Raw genomic sequence first — 22,856 nt, forward strand, 5'->3', positions numbered from 1 at the left:
CTTGCCTGCTGAGGCTTTGGTGGACGTTTCTGCTGAGACTCTGGTTGTCTATAAGTGAGTGGCTTCCTCACTTCCAATACATGTACTGTTTTTCCAGAATTTTGCCTCTGGCATATGCTCTCCGTACATAATAATTATAAAACACTAAAACTGAAGCTAACATGATTTAGACTAAACATTTTTAAACAATAAAAATTAAACTGAAACAAGAAAATCTGGAAACTAACTGAAACTAATCTGAAAAGCTGAAAGTCAAAATTTAATAAAAAAAAATAAAAACTATTGAAAAAATACAAAACTATAATAACTCTGGCTAGGGCCACCTCCAAGACGATGGGGAGGGCGTCTCTTAATCTAAATGGTTTCTTTCCAATGCTGATTGAATTGTATAAAGTGACAGTACATTTCTCAGGCTGATAGCAGGAAGAGGAAGGCGTTTATGACATTAGATGTAAGCATGTGAGAAAAATGTAAAATCTTCCCGTGGCATTGAATTTCGAACCACTCTTTTTTCTTCTCCCTTTCTTCCTCGTTTTCCCTTCAAAATAGAGCTCATAAAAGCATTTATGTGAATGTGCTTCTCCCTTGGTTTAGGTTCGGGCTTGGAAAAATGTGACGTTATTTTAAAAAGGAGTTTTGGATTCCTCAAGCATCATGAAACATCACCTGCTTCTGACAACCTCTGCCCCAAATGATCGTCAGAAAAATTCTCCTTGAGTGCTCAGAACATCTTGTTTTTCTTTGCTCGCATTTGCTCAGTTGGGTCCACTCACTCACAGCCTGTATTTCCCGAGGAAAAACTATGATCACTTTTCAACCCGCTTCAAGCATTTCGACAAGAACAGATGTTAGTATGCACCTCAAGCTCACAGAATTTTCTTTGCCCGTTTAGTTTTAATATTTACATGTAATGTTTTAGTCAGATATGTTAAAATACAAAAAAATGAAATTGTTAAGAAACGTCAATTGATCTGTAGTCCCCAAAACATTGGTCTTCAGACTCAGGAATGTGTATCTTGTCCCACATAGTGAGGTGGGAGGTCTTTAAAAGGGCTGTCCATCAGCTGAAACAGTCTCAGTTTGAACTCACACTGTAGAGGGGGAACACATCAAGCAATGCTTTGAAGAACAGCGCCACATGACGAAGTGTCAAATTTACTTAATAACAGATTCCTTTCGGTGGAGTGGAGGTGAATTTTTGAAAAGGATCTCTTTGCTTCAATGTGTCTGACAGAGGAGTCTGGTGTTTTCCATTGTCAAACACGTACCAGATGACCATCCTTGTGTCCACGCTGATTCAGAGCAAAGCTAAGGTAGGTGAGAACATTTCTCTAATCAGAATTTTTTCAAAAACACCGCTACTACACTGAGCGCAATGCTTGCGTTAGTCTCTATATGAAGTTATCTGCTTGATCATGCGTTTGCTGACCTACATAGAGATATCTTGGACACCATGGAGAAAATTAATCATGTGATAGATGACATTTACATCATGTGCTCCTGCATTTGCCAAGTACCAGTCCCATTAATAGTTTTATTTAATATCATTAATTTAATCATTAAGTATTTATGCTGGTTACTATTATTAGTATGGCATGTTAGTCTTTAACGTACCATCCCACTTTACTGTAAAAGTAACTCTGTTATTATTATTCAGCATGTTGCTTTAAATCTACATCAAAGCATCAAACTTAAAACTTTGATGGCACGGAACTTATTTTTCCTCCTGGTCCTGGCAATAATTCTTTCCTGCCATGTGCACTGATTTAGTGCTTTGTAGTCCAGAAAACCAAGTAAGAGTTAAACTCAACAGCTCAAAATTGTATTAGGAACAGAAAACCAAATATAAAAAGATTATTTCTTGTCTCTGCGGCTTTCAAAGAATTGTCTTTTGTGTGTGAATGTGTGCGTGAATGGGTGGATGACTGGATATGTAAAGCGCTTTGGGGTCCTTAGGGACTAGAAAAGCGCTATATAAATACAGGCCATTTACCATTTACCTTAATTCATCTCAGAAGTTGACTGGAGACAAATAAATCTTGTTTTATTGTTTCATTCACTTCCCTCTATCTTGACTATTTATTGCAAAAGCTGCATCAAACTTTAGGAGCCAAGTGAGTCAAAGAGGTACCTATGAAATGCCTTTCTGTGTAATCATTTAGCTTTTAGTGTGAAGAACATGTGCTTATCACCATGTTTTAATCCTTAGTGGAAGCATTAATTCCATCTGGAGCCCATTTGACTGTTACTGTTGCCAAAAGGTGCTTGGTAGCAGACATACATCAGCTACAGTTGGATCCTGTGCACATTGTTCTCCCTGCTTAGGCTTCCATGGTAGAGGGCAGTATTTGACCAAAAATTGAGGTTATCCACCCCCACGCCACAGTCCTCCACACTTACTTAAACATCAGTCACTAGTAGTGTTGCAGCAAGGAATCACTATGCATTCCTCTCAAACTCAATCTGAAACCTGATATTTTATCTGAGCTGAGATCCAGATGACGGCGTAGAGCAGTTAAACACAAACACTGTGTTTTCTGGAAAGAAAGTATTGCTGTTACGTTTCGAATGTAGATATTTTGGATGGAAAGAATTACTACTGTTAAATTTTTATAGCTCAATTAGGTGGAAATTCAACTTAGGTTTGCTTTGAACTTATTCTTTTCTTGGAAATAATTTTAGATTAGCACAACTTGGGAGGGGTCACTGAATTGGACTGCTACAGGGTGAGGAGTACATGCATGTTGAAATGTTAAGGAAAGGCTGCCCAGAATGTTGTTGTGGTTTAGTTGTTTTTTTCGAGTGTATTATTCAGTTTAGGTTTTTTTTTCACACTGTCTACAAGGACTGTCTGCTTGAGTGGGTTTTTTTAGTCTACAGATAGTACTTCTAATGGGTTTTTGTAGTTCTCATGAATACACTATGTGGTTGTGTTAGTTGCAGGTAAAGTGTCTGTGTATGATAATGTTCCTGAGCTTCCCTCTGACTATGGCTGAGGTCCCTGGCCCATGCAGACACTCCATCACTAGGGAACACCTGCTGACAGTTAGGCAACTGGTACGTGTTGAAACAACATTAAAGCAATCACCCTGCACGTCCCAGGCTGAGATGTTGCAATTGTTGTTTCCGCAGATGGATAACCAGTTAAGAAGTGGGTGTTCAATAAACTACACATTCATAGAACGGAGGAGTTTGGTGGGTAATATAACCTTATGCAACTGTTTTTCCATTAACTGGTTTGTGCTTTTCGTGTTTATTACCTTGTGTTCTGATTTCCAACAGAGCAAATGTTGCTTTGTAAAAGCTGCATTACCTTGGATACTGGAGCTCCTTACGACCCACTTCAAATACATTCGGGGTTCAGTAAATGATGGCTATGTTCAGTCCCTGAGGGCGCTCATCCTCAACATCTATTCTCAGAAATGTGTGCCTTGGATTAATGAAGAGATTGAGGTCAGCGTGAGTTTCCGAATGCTGAACTTGCAGCCTGTTTCTTTTATAATGTCATATGAAGATGACAAATCATATGAATAGTGTGAGCACATGAATCTGCAGTACCTTAAAGACATATGAAATACTTGTTTCTTCGAATCTGCTTCAGGATAAACCAGAGAGTTTTGAAGTGCTCTACAGAGGGTCTCCTTCGGATGCATTACAGAAGGTCTTAGAAGTCTTAATGGTTTACTGGGAGCTGGTAACGACGAGCGATGCACCGGTTGACTGGAGGTGCCAGCATGAATACACAGAAACCTTTGGCTCTACCACAGAGTTATACACAGAGTTATACACAGAGTCAATCACACAACACTTTACAGGTGAGAATCTCAATTTTTTGGGTAGTTTGTGATGAAACACTCAGATGTCTGCGGCAACTGCAGAGATCACAAATCGTGTGTCCTTTCCTACAGACAGTTATGACAGAGATTCTGTGCAGGGCTCTCAGAGAGAACCAGTCAGTGACCTGTACAAGCTGGGTTTCATCATCGCATCTATCTGTGGAGGACTGCTGTTCATTCTTACTCTCTACTGCCTCATCACACACAAGGTATCCGAGCTTCTGTTTTTGTTTTAATTTACAAGATCGCATGTGCCCTTGTCAAGTTAGCCAGGCATTCAAGTCATATTGCAAATGAGTAGACTTTGGCAGTCAGCTCTGTTCTCCGGGGCACTCCTTTTTTGCAGAAGCACCGGCCCTCTCTCACTAATAAATACCGTGTAGGCTGGCACCTACTTTGCAGCAGCACATGCACAAAAATACACAAATGCAAGCATTGCATTTATGGATTTGAGGGTATTTAGTGCAGTCAGCTATAGCTTGAGAAGCTGAATGATTTAGAGTACACTGATTTTTAGCTGGCTGAGGCTTACAATCTATAGTGACTTTATTCACAGACTCTAAGTCATGACTTTAACATAATGCTGGTTTTAACCTTCACTCATTCCTTCAAAATGCAACAAATGCATTTTGGAAAAGGCTGAATAGCTTATTAAAAACTCTCACACACACACAAAGTTTAATAAGAAATCCTATAAAGCAAAGCAATGAAATGGCATGCTAAGAACACTGAAAACAATAATATGCTAATAAGACCTCTAACAGAACAGCGTTTAAGTCAAAAGAGATAAAATACTTTACAGTGAAGGTTTATTGTCTCTCAAGTTACAAAAGCACAAAAGTGTGAAATACATAGGCTTTTCTCCCCCTAAGACTCGACATATTTTTCTGCATTTGGCCCAGAACTATAAATGTTTGGCCACCCATGCTCTATAGCTTTCTTGCAGTCGACATGCGTTTTGTTTTTACATTGATTCTGTGTGGAAATCAAACATGGTCACAAAGCACTCTGCTTCTTACAGGCAGCAGCTGTCAAGAATGTATACTCAAGGGAAAACCGTGAATGGTTTAGCTCTTGAGGAGAGTCTAAAACTGGAATGATAGTTGACAAAGATGTTTTTGCTTAGCGTCATGTGTCATGTTAGACAGACTCAATTTTATTAATCCTTGCAGAGAATTTTACAGTCACATTAGACCTCCACAGTGATAGGATAAAGGCAAACAAATGGTATTAATTTAAGTAGCTCTTTCAAGTCCATATGTAATTCTTATCAGTATTTTGATTTGACAATTATTACTAAGAAGCTGGTTCAGAATCAGATTGATTAATCCAACTTCAGATTTGATGTTTGATGTCCGATATCAAATCCAACATCAGACAGACACTGAGGTTTTTAGGCAGTGACACTCACCAGTAATTGCTAAACAAATAAGGAATGTGTACCAGAAATTACACTGAATGCTGCAGCTAATGCATTTAAAAGGAAAAAAAAAAGACAAATAGATGAAAAGAGACCAGACAGCATGAGAAAGTGGAACTGACTTCTGACTTCTCTTCCAGGAATTAATGATTTTGCATGGTTGTTTAGCTAATTACATGTGGTGACATGAGTACATGCAGCAGACTATTAGGGATCTTGCATGGCTGGCGGTGAGTGCAGAAACATTGACATTGACAACTGGTAACCTCAGTGAAGTGCTGTATGTGTTGGACAGTTGTGGAACGCTATTTTTAACCAACTAACCGCATTTTGGAGCTTGGACTTTGTTCAGCTTTTTTTTTCTTTTTTGAACCTCTTTGATACATGGATGCAAAGTTATTTCACCTTGAATTGTAGATTAGTGAATATAAATCACCATGCCTCATTTTAAAGGTGCTTATACTGTTTGTAGTGTAGGCTGTTTAATTACAGTATGCAGCTTTTCTATAATGTTTTACTGGGGAAAAAACTGTCAAGGCAAATAAAGTGAAAATAAAGTCAGATGTTCAAGGATTTTATAGGCTGTCATAGCTTGCTGAGCCACATGGCTTAAACTATAGCTTTGTTGTAAACAGTAATATAAGCATGCTCTGTCCACTTTTTAGAAAGTATGGTAGTTCTGATGTAAAGCTTTGCTTGATTCAAACCTCCAACTGCATAAATAAAGATCCAAACAGGAGACAAACATACAGCTGTTTTTAGCAACCAAAGCTAAACAAAATGTCTCTCAAAAACAGTCTTCCTCAAGTTGATCAAAATCCAATGAAAATATGTTTGACTTCAAAAGATCATTTTGGCTACAATTCTGGTAAATATGATTTGTGACCTACCTTGGGCCACCACTCACCACTTGAGAACTAAGATCTACTGTAGCTTTGCTTTGTCTACAGGGATGAGATAGACAGTAACATAAACATTACATTCCCAAAGCCTTAAACCTAATAAATCGCTGTAAAAAGACTATAAGTTACTCAGCTGAGGAGCATGGAGGCTGCAGTGGCGTTTTTTAATTTATAGCAGTAAGATTGGATTTGAAAATGTAATAGTGGAAGTTTGGAAGGTGGAAAAGATATTGTATCACACATAGAAGCTTTGTGTAGCACTTGTATACTCAAATTTTTCTGCACAGTATCGTTCAACTTTATCAATTTAATGTAAAATATGTGAAAATACAGCTGTTGTGTCTTTATGTGTATACAATCCTGTCCTGCATTATTGTTTGGGAGTCTCCTGTAGCCAATTTGCATAGAAAGTTTTTTGTAATAACATTTGCTGATAAATAGCCGTTTTTGCATAAGCCACTTCAATAATATAACCTGGAAGTATACATCTGTTTTCCAGCAATGTGGTGCTAGTTGATAGGTTTGTAGCATAAACCTATTCGCTGGAACGTTAAGACAATATAATTACACTGCAAGCAAGACGCAAGTAGGCAAACTTCTTCATGGTACTCGTGCACGGGAGAGAACCAGACAAACGCCGTTCCTTCGCTTGACCCCAGTAGCTCTCGTCCGTCCTCCCGTACACTGTCCTTTTATTGAGGTTACATGAATATGCATAGGTTCATTAACATATGACATACTGTGTGTGTGTGTGTGTGTGTGTGTGTGTGTGTGTGTGTGTGTGTGTGTGTGTGTGTGTGTGTATGTTACTGCTGATCAAAGGGTCATAAAAGCACACAAGCAAACATCCTTGGTTAGGAAGAGGGTAGACTAGACCCCCCCCCCCCCCCCCCCCCAGTGAGGAAGTCCAGCAGTTCATCTAAACAGAAAAGCACTTAGACTAGAACAGATGTAACTACGTTAATCCTACCATAACAATTAAACAAGGTACAAACTTTCCCATGCTCCCAGTGTGGAATGCACACCAGGCCTCTGTAGCCTGTTAAAGATCACACAACTTATCACTACACAATTAATTATACACTTCTAAGCATCTATGGTTAAATATTTCTAAGCATAAATGACAATCAACAATACAACTCTATCACTAGTAACCTAACAAGGATTTGTTTTACACACTTTTAGAAGCTAATGATAAAAGTATAGAGGGTGTCTCTCTCCAAGTGTTTGTGCTGTTTGCACTGGAGTGGAGACTGACAGGTTACAGCTCTGTCTTCCATTATACTTTTGGGAACCTCAAGTAAGACTGCATTCGGAGAACAATGTGCTCTCTTAGGATAATAGGGTACAAGAAGTTTTTAAGATGTGATGGCGCATGATCAAAGATTTAAATAGCATTTCTGGATTTTAAAAAGGGGTGGCAAGAGGGTTCCTGATTTGAACCCTTAGTCAGCTGTGGCCTTTGTGGCTTTTCCATGTTCTCTTTGTACCTTTGTGTGGGCTTCATCAATAGTTTGGTTTCCACCCACATTGCAATAACTGGTATCTAATAAAGATAAGTTAATATTAGGGAAAAATATCAGCTAGTTTTAAGTAAGAATTTTGGATTAGCTGAAGGCTTGTGAGAGAACTTTGAGGACATTTGATTGATGATTAGAACAACCCAGCCTATAGGTAAAATGTGATGTTTTCAGCTCTATTACTTAGTTTTCTCTAACACAGGATTTTCTTAATTTTTATATGATATAAATGAAAGAAGTGATTTATTTAATGGGTCTGTTTAGACACATTTTTAATCTGGTCTGGCTTTTCTGATTAACCTAACTGGGTAACAATTAGGCAGCAATTGATATGAATGCAGTGTTTTCTAATAGTGTTGCCTAACCCACATAGCGGAAATTGCAATGGCCCAGATCTGGGCCATTCATGTGCTTGAATGACGGCCCTTTGGTGGCCCAGATCTGGTTTGCCAGAGGTAGCCCACACATGGGCCAGCGCAAGGCCAGTTACAGGACACACTGCTGGTCCTGTACTGGCCCAGAACAGTTTCAGCTCTGGTCCCAGATGTCAGCCTAATGTGTACCTTAATCAAGCCATGTAACAACAACATGTGCCAGAACATAATAGTGCAAAAGTAAGAAGCCGGAACTCTGTTGAGACAGTGAATGGATTGATTCTTATATAGCGTATTTGTACTTGCTCTATACAAGATGCCACATTCACCCAATCAAACACTTTCTGTAAAGCGAGTGTTTCCTAACTACATTCATACACATTCACATTTTCGACATGCAGACTGGCAAAACCAGGGATCAAACCGCTAACCTTCCGATTAGTAGGGTTACGTCCTGAGCTACAGCCACCTAGTGGTAAGCATGAGTAAACCCTCACTAGGTTTTGGATAAAGTGTACACTCACAAACCTGTCAAAACTGCATTTGAAACGTTGGCTACCATAGCAGTATAGTATTGCAACATTTGGGATTTGGGTCTTCTAACTAAAATAATAAAATAGGAACATAAATAGTGCCATCATTGCCAGACCTGGGCCACATCTGGTTGACATACACCCTGCCATGAGTCACCAGTCAGTCAGAAGTGCCAGGTCTATGACCCTGGGCCACATAAACCAAACCACAATCGGGCCAGATGTGGCATGCCATCACATAAACAGTGCCATCTAACCCAGGCCTGGCCCATAAGTGGATGACATAGCACTTAACATGCCAGAAGTCAGCCAGCAGTGCCGCCTTGACACCCGAACCGGGGCAGACATATCTGCTATGTGGGAAGAATCCTGTAGAACTTCACGACTCTCCATTTGTATATACAAACTGTAATCTATCAGACAAATATGATCGCAACCAACACAGCACATTCAGTATCTTCTAGTATTTGTAGGAAAAAGTTTGTTCAACCATATTAAATGATGCACTGAAGTTAGGAAAGAGCCCAGACTTTTCCATTGTCTCAGCCCATCAGAATATCATTAGTAACCTTCGCTAGCATTTTTCCTGTGTTTTATAGACACATATCTTTGGGTTTGCATAAGGAAGAATGTATTTGTATAGTGCTTTACTAGTCCCTAAGGACACCAAAGCACTTTATACAACCAGTCATCCACCCATTCACACACTGGTGATGGCAAGCTACGTTGTAGCCCCAGCCACCCAGGGGCGCAACGAGGCTGCTGGACACTGCCGCCATCGGGCCCTCTTACCACCAACGGGTGAAGTGTCTTGCTGAAGAACACAACGACCGAGACTGTCCAAGCCGGGGCTTGAACCGGCAACCTTCCGATTACAAGGCGAACTCCCAACTCTTGAGCCACGATCGCATTTTATTCAGTGTAAAATGCAGTGCCGCCTGTTGCGGTAACCACATATGAAAAAGGGAGCAGCCAATAGTAGCTTCTTAATCAATGGTGTTGGGTCTAAGGGGACTGAAGTAAATATTTAGGTTATCTCACAGATATATACAGCAATTCATGAAAACATTATTTCTCAAAGTTTAAGGAGGTTTATGCCAAATTATGCCAGCAACACCACAAAAAATGGGCACAATCAGTCACACTAAAAGCAAAGAAGTTCAGTTGTAGACACAAAAAAGTTAGATGAATTCAGTAAAGGAAAGTTCAAAGACAGGTGCTTCAGTGCTTCCTTACTTGCCTTTTTTGCATAGGAGCTTCTGGGCTTTCCTTTACAAAATGAAAGAGCAGAAAAGCTGCCACAATTCAAAGCATTTGGGGCACTAAATGACACCTATCCCAGATGTCATTTGGTTGAGTTAAACCTTGGATCAACCAGTCCAGGACAGAAAAACAGATACAGCCAAGAATCACCTATTAACTGAGCAAGTCTTTGAACTGTGGGAAAAAGCTGGAGTACCTAATAAGGCACAGAGAGAGAATGCACACAGTAGTGTCAACCACTGCACCATGGTGCCACATATAATACCAAGTTTCAGAAAGGGAAGCATGAAATGTGGTATTTAACCATTAGGGAGCAAAATAACATTTTGGCTGTTTTCTTTTTGCTTTGAACAAATATTTGTTGTCTGTTGAAAAGTGGGAGGCTGAACTTCTAATGTTCTTCTAATTACCAAATTTGACTGTCACAGTGGATCACGATGAAATATCTAAAAATATTCCCAGGACAGTCATCTTGGAATGTGCTCCACAACTGGAACAGAACTTCTGGCCATACTTAGAAGGATGCCAAAAAGGAAGTGAGAGCTAATCTTCGCAACTGTTTTGCATACTGACAGGAACCTTGGTGTGTTTCATTACTTGGGGTTGTTAATCAAAAACGTATCTTTTTCTGTTAGTCTTTATTCTCCTCCTTCTAACAAGACCACTTCAAGCAGTGGAACTGATTTTATCTCTTATGACTTGACATTGTAGTTCCCAGAAAAAGCTCTGAACCCTTTGGAATTAGGAGAATTTCTGTGTTGACTACACACAAAAATGTGGTCTGATATTAGTTCATCTTAAAGGTAAACTAATAATGAACAAAGAGTTGTACTTTTCATGTCTTTATTGAACATAATGAGCAATCAAGCACAGTGAAGACTGAAAATACTCTGCTACAAACTGTTGAGCTTCAGTAACTTATATAAACTTCTTTTCTCCGTTACATGGTGCTCAAAGTGGTTTAAAAGACTTAAGACAACAGTGAATACATGTTGTTCTATTTCTCCTAAAAAAAGCTGTTTAAATGTTCCCACATGGAATTGTTCCCTCAATGGACGCAATGCCCTAAGGGAGCAAAGCAGCCCAAAACTACAACGGTGCCTCCACCATGTCTAACATCTGGGAGACATGGTGGAGGCTTTGTTGTGTGCTGTAGTGCCTTTTAAAATAAAAATAAAAAATAGCACTGTGTAAGTCCTATATTTGCTCACATAAGACATTTTTTCTCTTATTGTGAATTGATGAACATCAAGCTTTTCAGACACACTTCTGTAGCCTTACTAAGTGCATCTTCACAATATTTCTTCTAAAGTTCTGTGAAAGTTTCTACAATTGCGGCATGATTCACAATGCAATCCTTCTTGAAAAAAGTAGTGAACCATGAACAAGACTTTGCATGCCTCAAACAACCCACGCATCTCATCTTCTTGAAGAAGTTTTTGAATAAGTCACATTTTACAAGCTGGCAATGTGAGTGATTATGCAGTGTTTTCAATAAAGACAGGTCCAACTGTTTGTATTATGTGTTCAGATATGTTGATGTGTAAAAAATGTGCTTTTTTTTTCCCAATACAGAAAACTTACAACCCTTATGGATCAAGATTACAAACAAACGCAAGGTGAGAATATACGGATTAATTAAGCAAAAAGACTGACGTTGCGTTTTTTTACTGAAATGACGCTAAAGCATGCTTCTGTGGTCTTATTAAAGCACAGACCTGCAGGACATAGAAATTGAGGGACAGTAATGTGAGTATCCTACTGGCCTATAAAGCATTGCTAACAGTTAAGCATCTGGAGCTGTTTAAATGCGTTAAACAAATGCATTGTGTGCAGCAGTATAACTGCACATATGTCTTTATGTATTTTCAGTATTGTTTTCTCTCTCCAGGTAGTCACTGCAGCAGCAGACAGAGCACTTGTGAACCTGAGTTTTTGTGTCAGTATGTGTGTAATGTATCATGCACACCTTTTGGATAAGAAGCTTTGCTTGATCTGAGACCAAAGATGGAACTTATTGTTAATAATGTGGTATGTATATTATGTTTATGCATTTTCTATTGCAGATAACTTTTTAAGTTCACAAAAAAAGTGTTTTTTAAAGCAGTTATGTATGTTGAATTATGTGTTTCTATTTGCTACAAGTTAACATCATGTTTTTAATGTTATTTGCCAAACATTTCCAAGAATTATTTATTATCGTCACTTTATTCAATCACTGTATTGGTAATAAAAGTTAACCATCGATAACCAGCTGAAACTTTATTTAGCTAACCAGCTGTCCAGTTCATAACTGAACACAGTACATTCACATCTAAAGAGCGGGTCATGTTCTCATTAAAGGATTTATAGCCACTTCATAGTGTCCACTGTTGTACATTTTGTGTTGGAATTTTTTTTCTCTTGCAAAAACTTGCAAAGTTTATCAATCTAAAAAGTCTTTACATAGTTGCTCTTTTGTTAAGAGAATTCGATTTTTTATGTGATTGTTTTTTTTAAGTATTTCAAAACTGTACAAACAGTTTCAATATGACTTCTGTACAATAATGTGTTGTTGGTTACGAGAATAGTTAGGAAATTATTACAATAGATGCATATCACTGCTGCAGCTTCAAAGGAAATGTGTTTTATTACATATGGAGGTGACAGATTTTAGTGGGAATAATAACACAATTTATTCATACGCACGCATTACAATCATTACTGCATGGTAATGACAAATAACTGGTTATAATACTGAGAAAACAGAAAGGCTTTGTGCACGTGGGTTTCTCTAATGCTGTCAGTTGCTTGTATTCACTTGTATTTACTCCATGATGGTCAGGCCAAATGTTTTATTTGTGTTAATAAATACTTTAATGGTTTTCAGAAGAACTGGACAATTCCCCAAAAAGTGAAACATTTGCATGTGGCTTTGAGAGGACCAAATCAGTAAATCACGTCGAAGGATGTGCATATGCATGTGAGCTGGCCTCTGTTTTGTTTTCAATGAATTTTTGAAGAAAACAGAGACGGAAAACACAGCTCTTCGACCCATCGTCTGCAGTAACAACTGCAACCTGCAATACAGCATAATCTATAACACACTTAATTTCACATGCTACCGCTTATCGGAGTGCAAACCACCGTTGCATGGCAGTGATCCATTCTTTATCCCAAGACACTGCACCATTACAAAACAAGTAAAGCATTTCTCTAATTCAATTTAGTGCCTTTCTGCAAGGGATTAAAGGCAGCTGTTGAAGATGAAAAGGCAAGTTGTCTTCAACAATAAATATGTGGGAACTGCTTAAGATCAGTTAGAAGAAGTGGAGATACCTTTTGACAGTCCTCTTTCCCAGCTCATCTGCTTCTTACCTTCAAATTAGAGGAAACCAAATTAACTTGTTGTCAAAAACTCTGACGGGTCACGTGGCCCAATAGGGTCTTGAAAAGTCACTGTGTGAACTGAAGTAAACAATTAGATAACAGTGAGACATAACAGTCACGGCTCATTTGAAGTAGAATACATATTTAATTAGAGACACACTTAACCAGACAATTTCACATGTTAAATGTGAACAGGGAGAAAATCAAAATTGTCCTATGGACTGAATAACCAGAAGACAAAGTGTAAATGCTTTACTCAGTGTGCATCACTGATTATAATTTTAAAATGTTCACAAAAACATATTGATGATAATTACTGCTCCTTTCTACCAGGTGCCACATGATGGAGGCAAAAATCCAATGGCTGGCAGTTTCATATTATATTTTATATTATATTATATTATATTCCTATTATACTTGACCACTATTATTACTAACCATTTTACCAGACAACTGGAACCAATTAATTAGTTGAGCGGATGTAACTCGTTAGACCAGATCTCTTCACTCTTTGTCATCCACATGTCTGCCACCCGGATATGTGATTGTAAAACTATGGTATTTCCTTTTGGTTAGTTTTATAATTTCAATAATGCTAACAGCTTTCATAACAGCTTAAACAAACATTATGCAATCATGTTTTAATGAAGAGGAGAGTGAGTAATATAAGGAAAATGCAATGAAGCATAATAGCATGGCATGTGTTACAGATAGAGACATTTCGGAAACCTCTACACATCAATGAAAGCAACATGTCGCAAACAGTAGGCGGCTTCAGCAGGAATGTCTTTGGCACTGATCTCATTAGCATCGAGACGGAGCATCTTCAGTCTGGAGAAGTTTGACATGTCAACAGCACTGCAGAAACTGCTCAGGGAGAACTCTGAAAGAGGAAAGGGGCGAGAAAATAGGTTACTCTCATCTTTTGAGATGTGAAGCAAAAAATGATGTCTTGATGATGTCTGTTCACCACAAGTGTTACCAAACCAAGCTCATTGCTACATATACCTATGCATATTAGTCCGTGCAAACTCCAAAATGTATGACTGTGTCAGAAGGGGCAGATCTTCTCTAAACCTTTCTTTAAATGGAGTCAGTAAAGAGTTATTTTCTGGAGTTTGTCAAAAAAAAAAAAAACCTGCATTGTTTTCTGTTGAGAGCTCTAGTGTGAGGATATCTGGTGTTTCGTAAAGTTTCTACCATGACTGAGAGACAGTTCGTGGAAAATTCCTGCTTCAACGGAATAATTTAAATAACTGGTAAACAGTTTGAAAATCTTGCTTTTGCTGTCATCTAGTGGTTGAAATGTTCTCTTTGCTGCATGTGCAGCTCCGATCCCGAACATCACATGCAGGCATTAAATGATTCTTATTTAAAGATTGGGGGAAAAAAATTAAATTTTAGGAAGTTGATAAGCCAAATAAACACATTTGTGGATATATACATACAAGCTGGATGACCGTTTGAATGAAGTTGAGTAATATAGCTAAGAAGCATACAGGATAACTAGCATGAGTCTTTATCAACCAAGCAATGGGAGAGGATTACACCACTGGAGGCATCCTGGAGCATAACAAATTGACTAACAAACCATATTTGGACAAAGCACAGTCCTTTTAAACATTACATCTAAAGTCTTCAAGATTTCTGTATTATCACTCGCTTTATATGCACGAGTGGCATCGTGTGTGTCTCGCTGAGTAAAATCACTAAACTACTGGAGAGCTTACATAAAGTCTTACATAAAGACAGCCTGCAACATTCAGGAAATCAGTTCTGCACTGAGGGTGTATGTAATCACATTACTCTTCTTTGCTTATTTTTAACCTTTTTGTCTTTCTGTGCCCATAAAATATTTCAAGGCATTATCTAATTTAAAGTAATAGAAGTCCTCATACCTTTAATCTTATTGCCTTGCAAGTAAAGGTTCTCCAGGTTCATGCTGACAACAGGAATCTTTTCCAGTTTATTGAAGGACAGGTCAAGCTCGACCAACGTGCTGATATTGAAGACATTGGAAGGAAGTCCTTTATTAGTCAGCTTGTTATGAGCTAAGCGGACAAACTGCAGTTTGGGATACATGGTGAGAAAATCTGCTGGAATGCTTTCTATATTATTAAATTCCAGGTATAGCTGCTGTACCCTCACAGGGAGGTTGTCAGGGATTTTCCTTAGCTTGTTTTTCCTGATATCCAGCATTGTCAGAGACTTGAACCCCTTGAACACACCTCCAACGTCTTCTATGGCATTTGCTTGGAGATGAAGGTTGGTGAGGTTGGTCATCCCCTTGAATGAACTGGCAAGGACTTTTGATATCTTGTTGTGCCCAAGTCGCAGGTCTGTGATTGAAGTGGGCAAGTTAGGAGGCACGTGTGTTAGGTCATTGTGATCCAAGAGGAGCCGATCCAAGTTCTTGAGCTTGCTGAAGACGTTCTTGCCGATTTTGTCTGAGCTGAGCTTGTTGTGAAATAACACAATCCAGACCAAGTCGGTAGCGTTGTCAAACACCCCATCCTGGATGCCTGTGATCTGGTTATGCTGCAGGTAGACATATTTTATATGCGAGGGGACATAGGGAACATGCTGAAGGTTGCGGCTATGACAGTACATGGCTGTGGGGTAGACTGAGGGGCAATTACACTCCAGGGGGCAATTTGCATCCTCAGCCTGCAAACCAGCGTGCCATTGTCGCCTGCGCAGGTGGGACAGCCACTGGATCTGGCTGTAGTGTTGGCCAATACCCAAATCCACTATTCCTATTGTGAGGAGCACCAATGTCCACATGATCATTCTGAAAAACCCAGGAAAAACGGGGAGAAATTATGTAGTTGAAAAGGTAATAATAAGTCTTAACAACACTGATCGTTGTGGAAATGATTGGCAACTAACACTGACTTACGCTGCTGTATTAACTTCAGACAGATCTCATTCTTCCTGCTCCACTTTTTAAATGTAAGGTAGGTGCAGTATACCTACCAGTTGGCCGATCTGAGACGATGCTTCCTCCCTTGCTCACGCTGCCCGTGTGTTTCTCAGAATAAGTGGAAAATGTTGTCGGTATAGAGTAAATCCCCTCTCTCTGAGGCTGTAGCCCCTGTGGCCCCAGCCACTCTGTCTCATTAGTGCACATATATTTTCCACTATCTACACATCAACATATCACCTCCAGCTATGCAAATATCAATACCATGTGTGAACTAGTATGGACATCTGCTTTTTAACAGCCTTGTTTTCCTTTACTGCGTCACGCCTTATCATTAGTACAGCCATGCAGTCTGGCTTGATGTTTACTATTGTGGTGTGGTGGTCATGGAAAAATTGGGGTGGAGGTTATGGTATGGAATTGCACTGTTGCCTTGATAATTAAATTAGCGCCATTATTTCTTGGAAATACTGGAAGAGTTAAGTATAATTTCAAGTACAGTTTTTAAATGGCAGTATGTTTTTGTCTAGTATATACTATGCAGTATGTTTCAACAAAGTATGTCAAACCCTGTCATTTTTTTACTATCTTTGCCTACAAGCACTACTTTTCTCAATTACTGTATTCAAGTGGTGAAGAAAGATAACATGTGTTTTTGCTGGCATCTGCAGACAGAAGTGCATCATTATCAGGCAGCGGATAGATTTCAGAATAGGCCTTTTCATTCATGTCCTCCTCCAAATTGGATGCAGAGTTTCAGGGATTATGTGTGTGTGTGTGTGTGTCTTTCCAGTCTTCTTTCTGCGCCTCTCTGAGACAGTGAGAGGCAATGTGCTGATTTAAGATGGAAGTGGTTCAAGACGTAACATACCTTAACCAAACTCTTAGAAAATAATTTCCCCCAGGGATCAATAAAGTATTCTGATTCTGATTCTGATAGATCTTAGATGAAAGATGAGGGAACCTGAGGATAACAGATGGGAAGCGTTCCAGGAAAGACTTGGAAGATTTTCCCCTTTTTTCTGAAACAACAAGACGCTCTATCCCTAAAGAACTCGTTTTCTAAACTATCAAACTAAGTAGCTACATTTTCTAAGACCCGATGATCAAATATCATTCTGCTAAATCAATTAAAAATGGCTATGCTTCATCACAAAGTACCTCCAAAGTAGAAATATTGGTGAAAGAAATTAAAATCTTTCCAGTAGAACCATGTCCGTGTGAAAACTTTGGCCTTGATCAATCATTGTCACATAAAATCCAGATTTCACTTTAATCTTCTTTATACAACCCAGATTTTTAGATAGTATGAGATAAACAGCTTTGTTTTTTCTCTGTGTATCTTTGAGTACAAAACAAAGACAGTTTGAATTAAAACAGGATTTGAATAAAACCGAAGGTATTTTCTTATAATGTGAACGTCGTGTTTAATCCAAAACATCTGACTCAATGTTAACCGTGGCTTACACTCATGAGTACGTCACACCACACAATAAATGTTCAGCAGACCCATTCTCTGCTTCGTGACCTGACAACAACAGGTAAATATGATACTTCTTATTGTAAATGAATTTCAGTACTGAATACAAATAGTAGGAAGTAAGCATGCTAATTTGAAAATTTCTGAATAAGAATTCTTAAAAGAGTTAGAGGAAGAAAGAGTAGGCAAAGACCGCAGAACAGTTTTTAATTTTCATGTATATATGGACACACTAGTTTTTATACTGAGGGCAGTAAACTGTTGGATGTGGGGGAAGTTCATGTCATTAAGTTTAATCCTAACATAAAATGCTATGGTTCTAACATGGGCATGCTACCATTCCAAACAGTTTAGAGATGCAAGCTGGTTAGCGACCATAACAGTGACTTTGCAGCTATTTTGTTAAATCATGACCAGTGGCGCTGTGGTTGGCATTGTTGCCTACAGCAAGATAGTTCTAGGTCTGCCTGGCTGGGGCCTTTTGCACCCACAAACTCCAAACTCCACACATCTCCATAATAATAGTACAAACTCCAAAAATGTGTGTTAGGTTAATTAGTTATTCTAAATTAGCTGCTGGTGTGAATTCCTGCTCATAGTCCCTTTCGTTGAATGAATATCTGCCAGTTCCTCCGATTGAGCTCTATCACAGATATGACATTTGCGTGAAATCACAAAGCTCATCTAGACTTTTCCATCCCTGGATGTGTGGAGCCCGGAAAGCTTGCTAGCAAAGGTTCCACTCTACATCAGTGAAGTTCTGGTATTTCTCTGCAAGTTTAATCTTATAATGGTGATTAAAACAATCCTTAAACTAAGGTTTGCAAAACACAAACTATGAATAGGGCTTTACATCTGACTTTAATAAATAAATACTTTTAAGTGTTATGTCTAATTTAAAAACTCTTTTTTAATCTTTCAGGTCTTTCAGTTTCAATGCATTTACAGTAAAACTCCATTCACAGTGCTTATATAAATTCAAAAAATAAATGTTAAAAATCTGCATTTGGCTTCAAAATATAATTTTTTTTGTGATTTCCCACAAAACTGCAAAAATAAAACAGTAAACTATTCTCTGATAGGGAGTGTATCAAACTGGCTGAAAATTTGAACCTTATTTCTCAATGACATAACAGGGGTAATCAGAGGCAACCAACAGGCATGAAGTGGCCCAGGGGCCATTCAGTGCTGTGTCTAATTTAAGTCCTACCTTCAATATAAAGAAAACAGAAACAGAACATAGCATGGACATCCCTAAGAAAAGCTGGGGCAGAGCAAAGTTATAATTGCTTTGTCGTTTTATTGGCTCCAGTATTAGTTTTACTTTCTTTTTTTTATAATTTTAATGTGAATAATCTTTTTGTAAAGAGCTAAATATAAGAAGTTCTGTATAGATATTAATGTTGTCTGAGGTTAATTGGGTTGGTACATTTGGCCAAATTAATGAGAACTAAAGCACTTTTTCTCTATATTATTTTTGTTAGTGCACAATATTGTTTAAGTTGTCTTTTTAAAAAAATTTTTTTAGTTACCCATGGTTTAATTATTTTACAAGTTGCTTTACTTTAGTTTTTGTTAAATGCAATAACCTGGGGCGCGGGCATGTTTCCCACTGTGTTGCATTTCCTCTTCTTTTAACAACACTCTTAACAACGCTGTTGGGAACTGAGGAGAGCAACTGCTGTAGTTTCAAAAACATTCTTTGCTTGATATGAGATTCAGCTCCTCAAAGGTTTAAGGCCTACTATATTATATTACTCATTTCGTCATGCACCGAGTGTTTTCAGTGAGTGAGAAGTCTGGGTTGCAGGCATGTAAGCTAAGCACCTGGAGTCTTTTACAATGGAGCCATGCTGTTGTAGTACGTGCAGAATCTGGTTTGGCATCGTGTTCCTGAAATAAGCACAATCTTCGTTGAAAAATATGTCAGAATACCATCACAGATGTTTGCTTTTGAACTATCCAATATAACAATCATTCCCTCTCATCTTTACCCTGCATAGTGCTGTGTCCATGATTAAAAAAAAAATACAAAAATTCAAATTTTAATTGGCCAAACCACAGGACCGTTTTCTACTTTGCCTCATTCCATCATAAATGAGCTTGGGCCCAGAGAAGGCGCCAGCATTTCTGGATCTTGTTTATATATATTTTTTTCTTTGCTTGGTACAATTTTAACTTGCATTTGTGGATACTGCCACAAACTATATTTACTGGCAAAGCTTTTCAGAAGTTTATTGTGTCTGTTTTTAATGCAGAGTTCTTTCTCCCGAGGGCCTGTAGATCACGTCCATTCACAACTGGGTTTTGGCCAGGCCATATTTTGTAACTAAGTTAGTTTAAAAAGTAAAGAATTCCTGGAATTCGCTAAGAGAAATGCTATTTTAAAATTGCCTAATTATTGGCCTTTCACAAAGCTGGGAAACCCTCCCATGTTGACATTTGAAATGCTCAAAAACACTTTCTTCTCTGACTTGTTTCAATTAACCTAATTAGTTCCACAAGGTGTGACCTTTGAGTAATGTATTTACTGCACATTAGTGCAGTAAATACATTTACATTATGGGAAAAATCATTCACAAGTGGATACAATTACGAAAAATCATCTTTTGAATTTACTCAGAAGTTTTTTTTGTTTGTTAATATATAATTTGGTAACTGGGTATGTGGTACAATATTAAGTAATACTATTTCATTTTTACATTCCTCACTGTTTACCAAATCTTCACGTATGCCATGCCCCCCCTTCCCAAGAAATTCTTGTTGTTTGTGGTGGCTCAGGATTTATAGCAGGATGTCAACTATTCATTGGGTCAGTGGCAAAATCCCCCAGCTCCTGCATCCCAGTGTCCTTGTGCAAGACACACCTCAAATATCCATCTGGGTTTATGTGTGTGCAAGACTTTAAAATATGTCTGTGGATGCAATTTGCAGTGTAAAAGCGCAGTCGAGTAAAAAAGGACTAAATACATTGCAGACTATTTATGGACCGCGCAGAACACAGAACATCTGGATAGAAAATTTAATTTACAAGTTCCCACAGTAGATCAGCTGACACTAGTGACATCACAGGTGGGAGTCTTCTTAGGGTTTAGAGTTAGATAACTAACCTCATTAACTTGATTCACCAATATAATGTCTCTTACCCAATAACATATATGTCAATGCAATTACCTTGATTTACTTTACTACAGTTTAAAGCATTAAAAATCAAAATTCAAAAGGAAAGTATTTTTCCCTGCAAATTCTGGTGCTTTTATCCACTTTTGGATATTTTTTTAAGTTCTGTTGCGCTAACAACTTTTCGATTTACCAAATTTTTTCAATTGTGTTCTGGCATCAAATTAAAATTGAGAATTTTTACTTTCAATAGTTAAAAATTGTAAATTTAAATAGGCCTTAGTCTCATTATTTGACAGAAATAATGTTTTTATTTACATTTTACAAGACAAAAAAATTTATATAAAATACTACAAGTAAGCTGGAAGCCACTGATTTTAATACACAACATAAAAAAAACCTCAGAGGAAAACAAAGAAATTTCATAGCAAAAAATTGAGTGTATAATAGCGATGTCAAGCATTTCCTACCATATTCCAGCACTATTATCTTTATCTAAAGGTTTACTGTTGTTTTCCTTCATCTACTGCTTCCAATTTCTGCTATGGAGAAAAATTATCTAGAAACTTGAACAGCTTAGTTAGTACCGAATCATTAGCAGTTATTATTTTCCCATAATCAGAGAAAGCGAGCGTGATTAAAGCTATATACTGTACCACCGCTAGGAAACAAAAAAAATCCTTAAAGTAAGAAACATTTTTTCTGGAACAGCTAATAATTTCATATTTAAAGAACATACAGTAATGTTACATAGTAAAAAGATGAATAATAATAAAGCTTAATGGATTTTTACCACAAAGTTTGATCATTTCAAAGACACAATAATAATGTTGTTACAAAAGAACGAAGGTTTATATTAAACTATCAGACTAAAGACTGATACTATAATTTACCTTCCTTAGAGTTAATGAAAACATTTGTTTCTAATACATGTTATTTAGGTAACGGTTGAAAAAATTATTCAGCCTGGATGCTACATGGTTGTGTATTTAGTTTTTATCCTTATTAGGACTGGTTGAGTCTTAATTCGTTGTAATCTTTCACTTACTTCTTGCTGGAGTATCATCATTCACTTTCAAATGCAACCAGTTAAAATACTACACACCATACATGAATTCAGATTTCATTGTTTGGAAATGATTTTCCTAAATAAAAAGCAATAAATGTACTGGAAAAAATCAGCATTAAAGATGTAGTACTAAATATATACACATGAGTGCCAACACTTACCTTTACCTTCACCCAGGCATCCTGCTCCTAGAACTAGTTTGAACATGCGTTTGAGGGACCTCCACTGAGTCCTGCAGGAAACAAAATATTGAATAACTGTTCTCCAGATCTCAAAGACATCTTTTTAAAGCAGCAGTAACATAAACAGATTCAGGCTTACATTAATCCAGGGATGGTTTATGGACTCATTGATGCTAATTGTCTGGGTGGGCTCAGTTTTCATATGGCTGCAATAAGAAATAATCATCATTCAGTGTCCACATGTGTCTCCAACGTCATGCGCCATGTGTGCTTAAGACACAGAGCAACTGCAAATGTGTGTCAGTTTAAGCTTGTACATATTATCAATCGAGGTGAACATCAATATTGTCATATGAGTATGATCTGCATTGCTTTACTTGTTTTGTTTTTTTTGTTGTTTTTTTAAACTGAGGCTACAGAACGGATCATGTGTTTGCACTGCCCATATGGAAAAGAAATAGTAAAAACGTATATGATTTACTCATGAAAGTGGCCACTTCCTTATTACTTTCACATATTGTTTTAGTAAGCATCCAAAACATACAAGTTTCATTATATAATTTTTCAAGGGATCTTATATCTGTTTTCACTCTTGTATGCTTTTCATACAAGTTTCACACAAGACAGATACAAACTTTATAAGATTTATATATATCTTTTCCATATGGGTGGAAAAAGGAAGAATAAAAAAAAGTAAATCAAGTAAGTAATTCACTGAAGTATGAACTACTTGTTTAAATTTCCAGTCTGCCTTCTTCTCACATTGCTCAGGCACATCAGAGTACTCATATTGTTTATTACAGACCCATCTTTGCATTCCTGTGGCAAAAAAGGGAAACGCGTGTCTGTGAGAAGACAGAGAAAA

At 37.8% G+C, this 22,856-nt stretch overlaps 2 protein-coding genes across 8 annotated transcripts; one reads left to right on the forward strand and one right to left on the reverse strand.

Annotated features, from left to right (window-relative positions):
- The first annotated feature begins 1,105 nt into the window (after positions 1–1,105).
- On the forward strand, positions 1,106–12,223 carry csf1b (colony stimulating factor 1b (macrophage)). 4 transcript variants are annotated; one of them, XM_080899388.1, is made up of 9 exons: positions 1,106–1,313; positions 2,938–3,057; positions 3,133–3,195; positions 3,283–3,453; positions 3,602–3,815; positions 3,909–4,045; positions 11,424–11,467; positions 11,560–11,597; positions 11,744–12,223. In XM_080899388.1, the coding sequence occupies exons 1-8, from the start codon at positions 1,272–1,274 to the stop codon at positions 11,594–11,596; spliced, it is 828 nt and encodes a 275-aa protein (XP_080755514.1). In that variant the 5' UTR covers positions 1,106–1,271; the 3' UTR covers position 11,597; positions 11,744–12,223. The 4 variants fall into 4 exon arrangements, with proteins under 4 accessions (XP_080755514.1, XP_080755515.1, XP_080755516.1 ...); XM_080899389.1 differs by having other exon boundaries at positions 11,565–11,597; positions 11,740–12,223; XM_080899390.1 differs by having other exon boundaries at positions 11,565–11,597.
- A 1,234-nt stretch (positions 12,224–13,457) lies between these two features.
- Positions 13,458–22,199, reverse strand: fmodb (fibromodulin b). 4 transcript variants are annotated; one of them, XM_080899384.1, is made up of 5 exons: positions 22,131–22,199; positions 21,971–22,041; positions 19,448–19,513; positions 15,116–16,008; positions 13,462–14,100 (listed from the first exon to the last, which is right to left on the reverse strand). In XM_080899384.1, exons 3-5 carry the CDS (start codon positions 19,504–19,506, stop codon positions 13,949–13,951), a joined length of 1,104 nt encoding a protein of 367 aa, XP_080755510.1. In that variant the 5' UTR covers positions 19,507–19,513; positions 21,971–22,041; positions 22,131–22,199; the 3' UTR covers positions 13,462–13,948. The 4 variants fall into 4 exon arrangements, with proteins under 4 accessions (XP_080755509.1, XP_080755510.1, XP_080755511.1 ...); XM_080899383.1 differs by having other exon boundaries at positions 13,458–14,100; positions 19,448–22,041; XM_080899385.1 differs by lacking the exon at positions 19,448–19,513 and having other exon boundaries at positions 13,468–14,100.
- Between the last annotated feature and the right edge of the window lie 657 nt (positions 22,200–22,856).

Source organism: Rhamphochromis sp. 'chilingali', assembly GCF_963969265.1.
Source record: "Rhamphochromis sp. 'chilingali' genome assembly, chromosome: 12".
In the NCBI taxonomy this organism is placed as follows: domain Eukaryota; kingdom Metazoa; phylum Chordata; class Actinopteri; order Cichliformes; family Cichlidae; genus Rhamphochromis; species Rhamphochromis sp. 'chilingali'.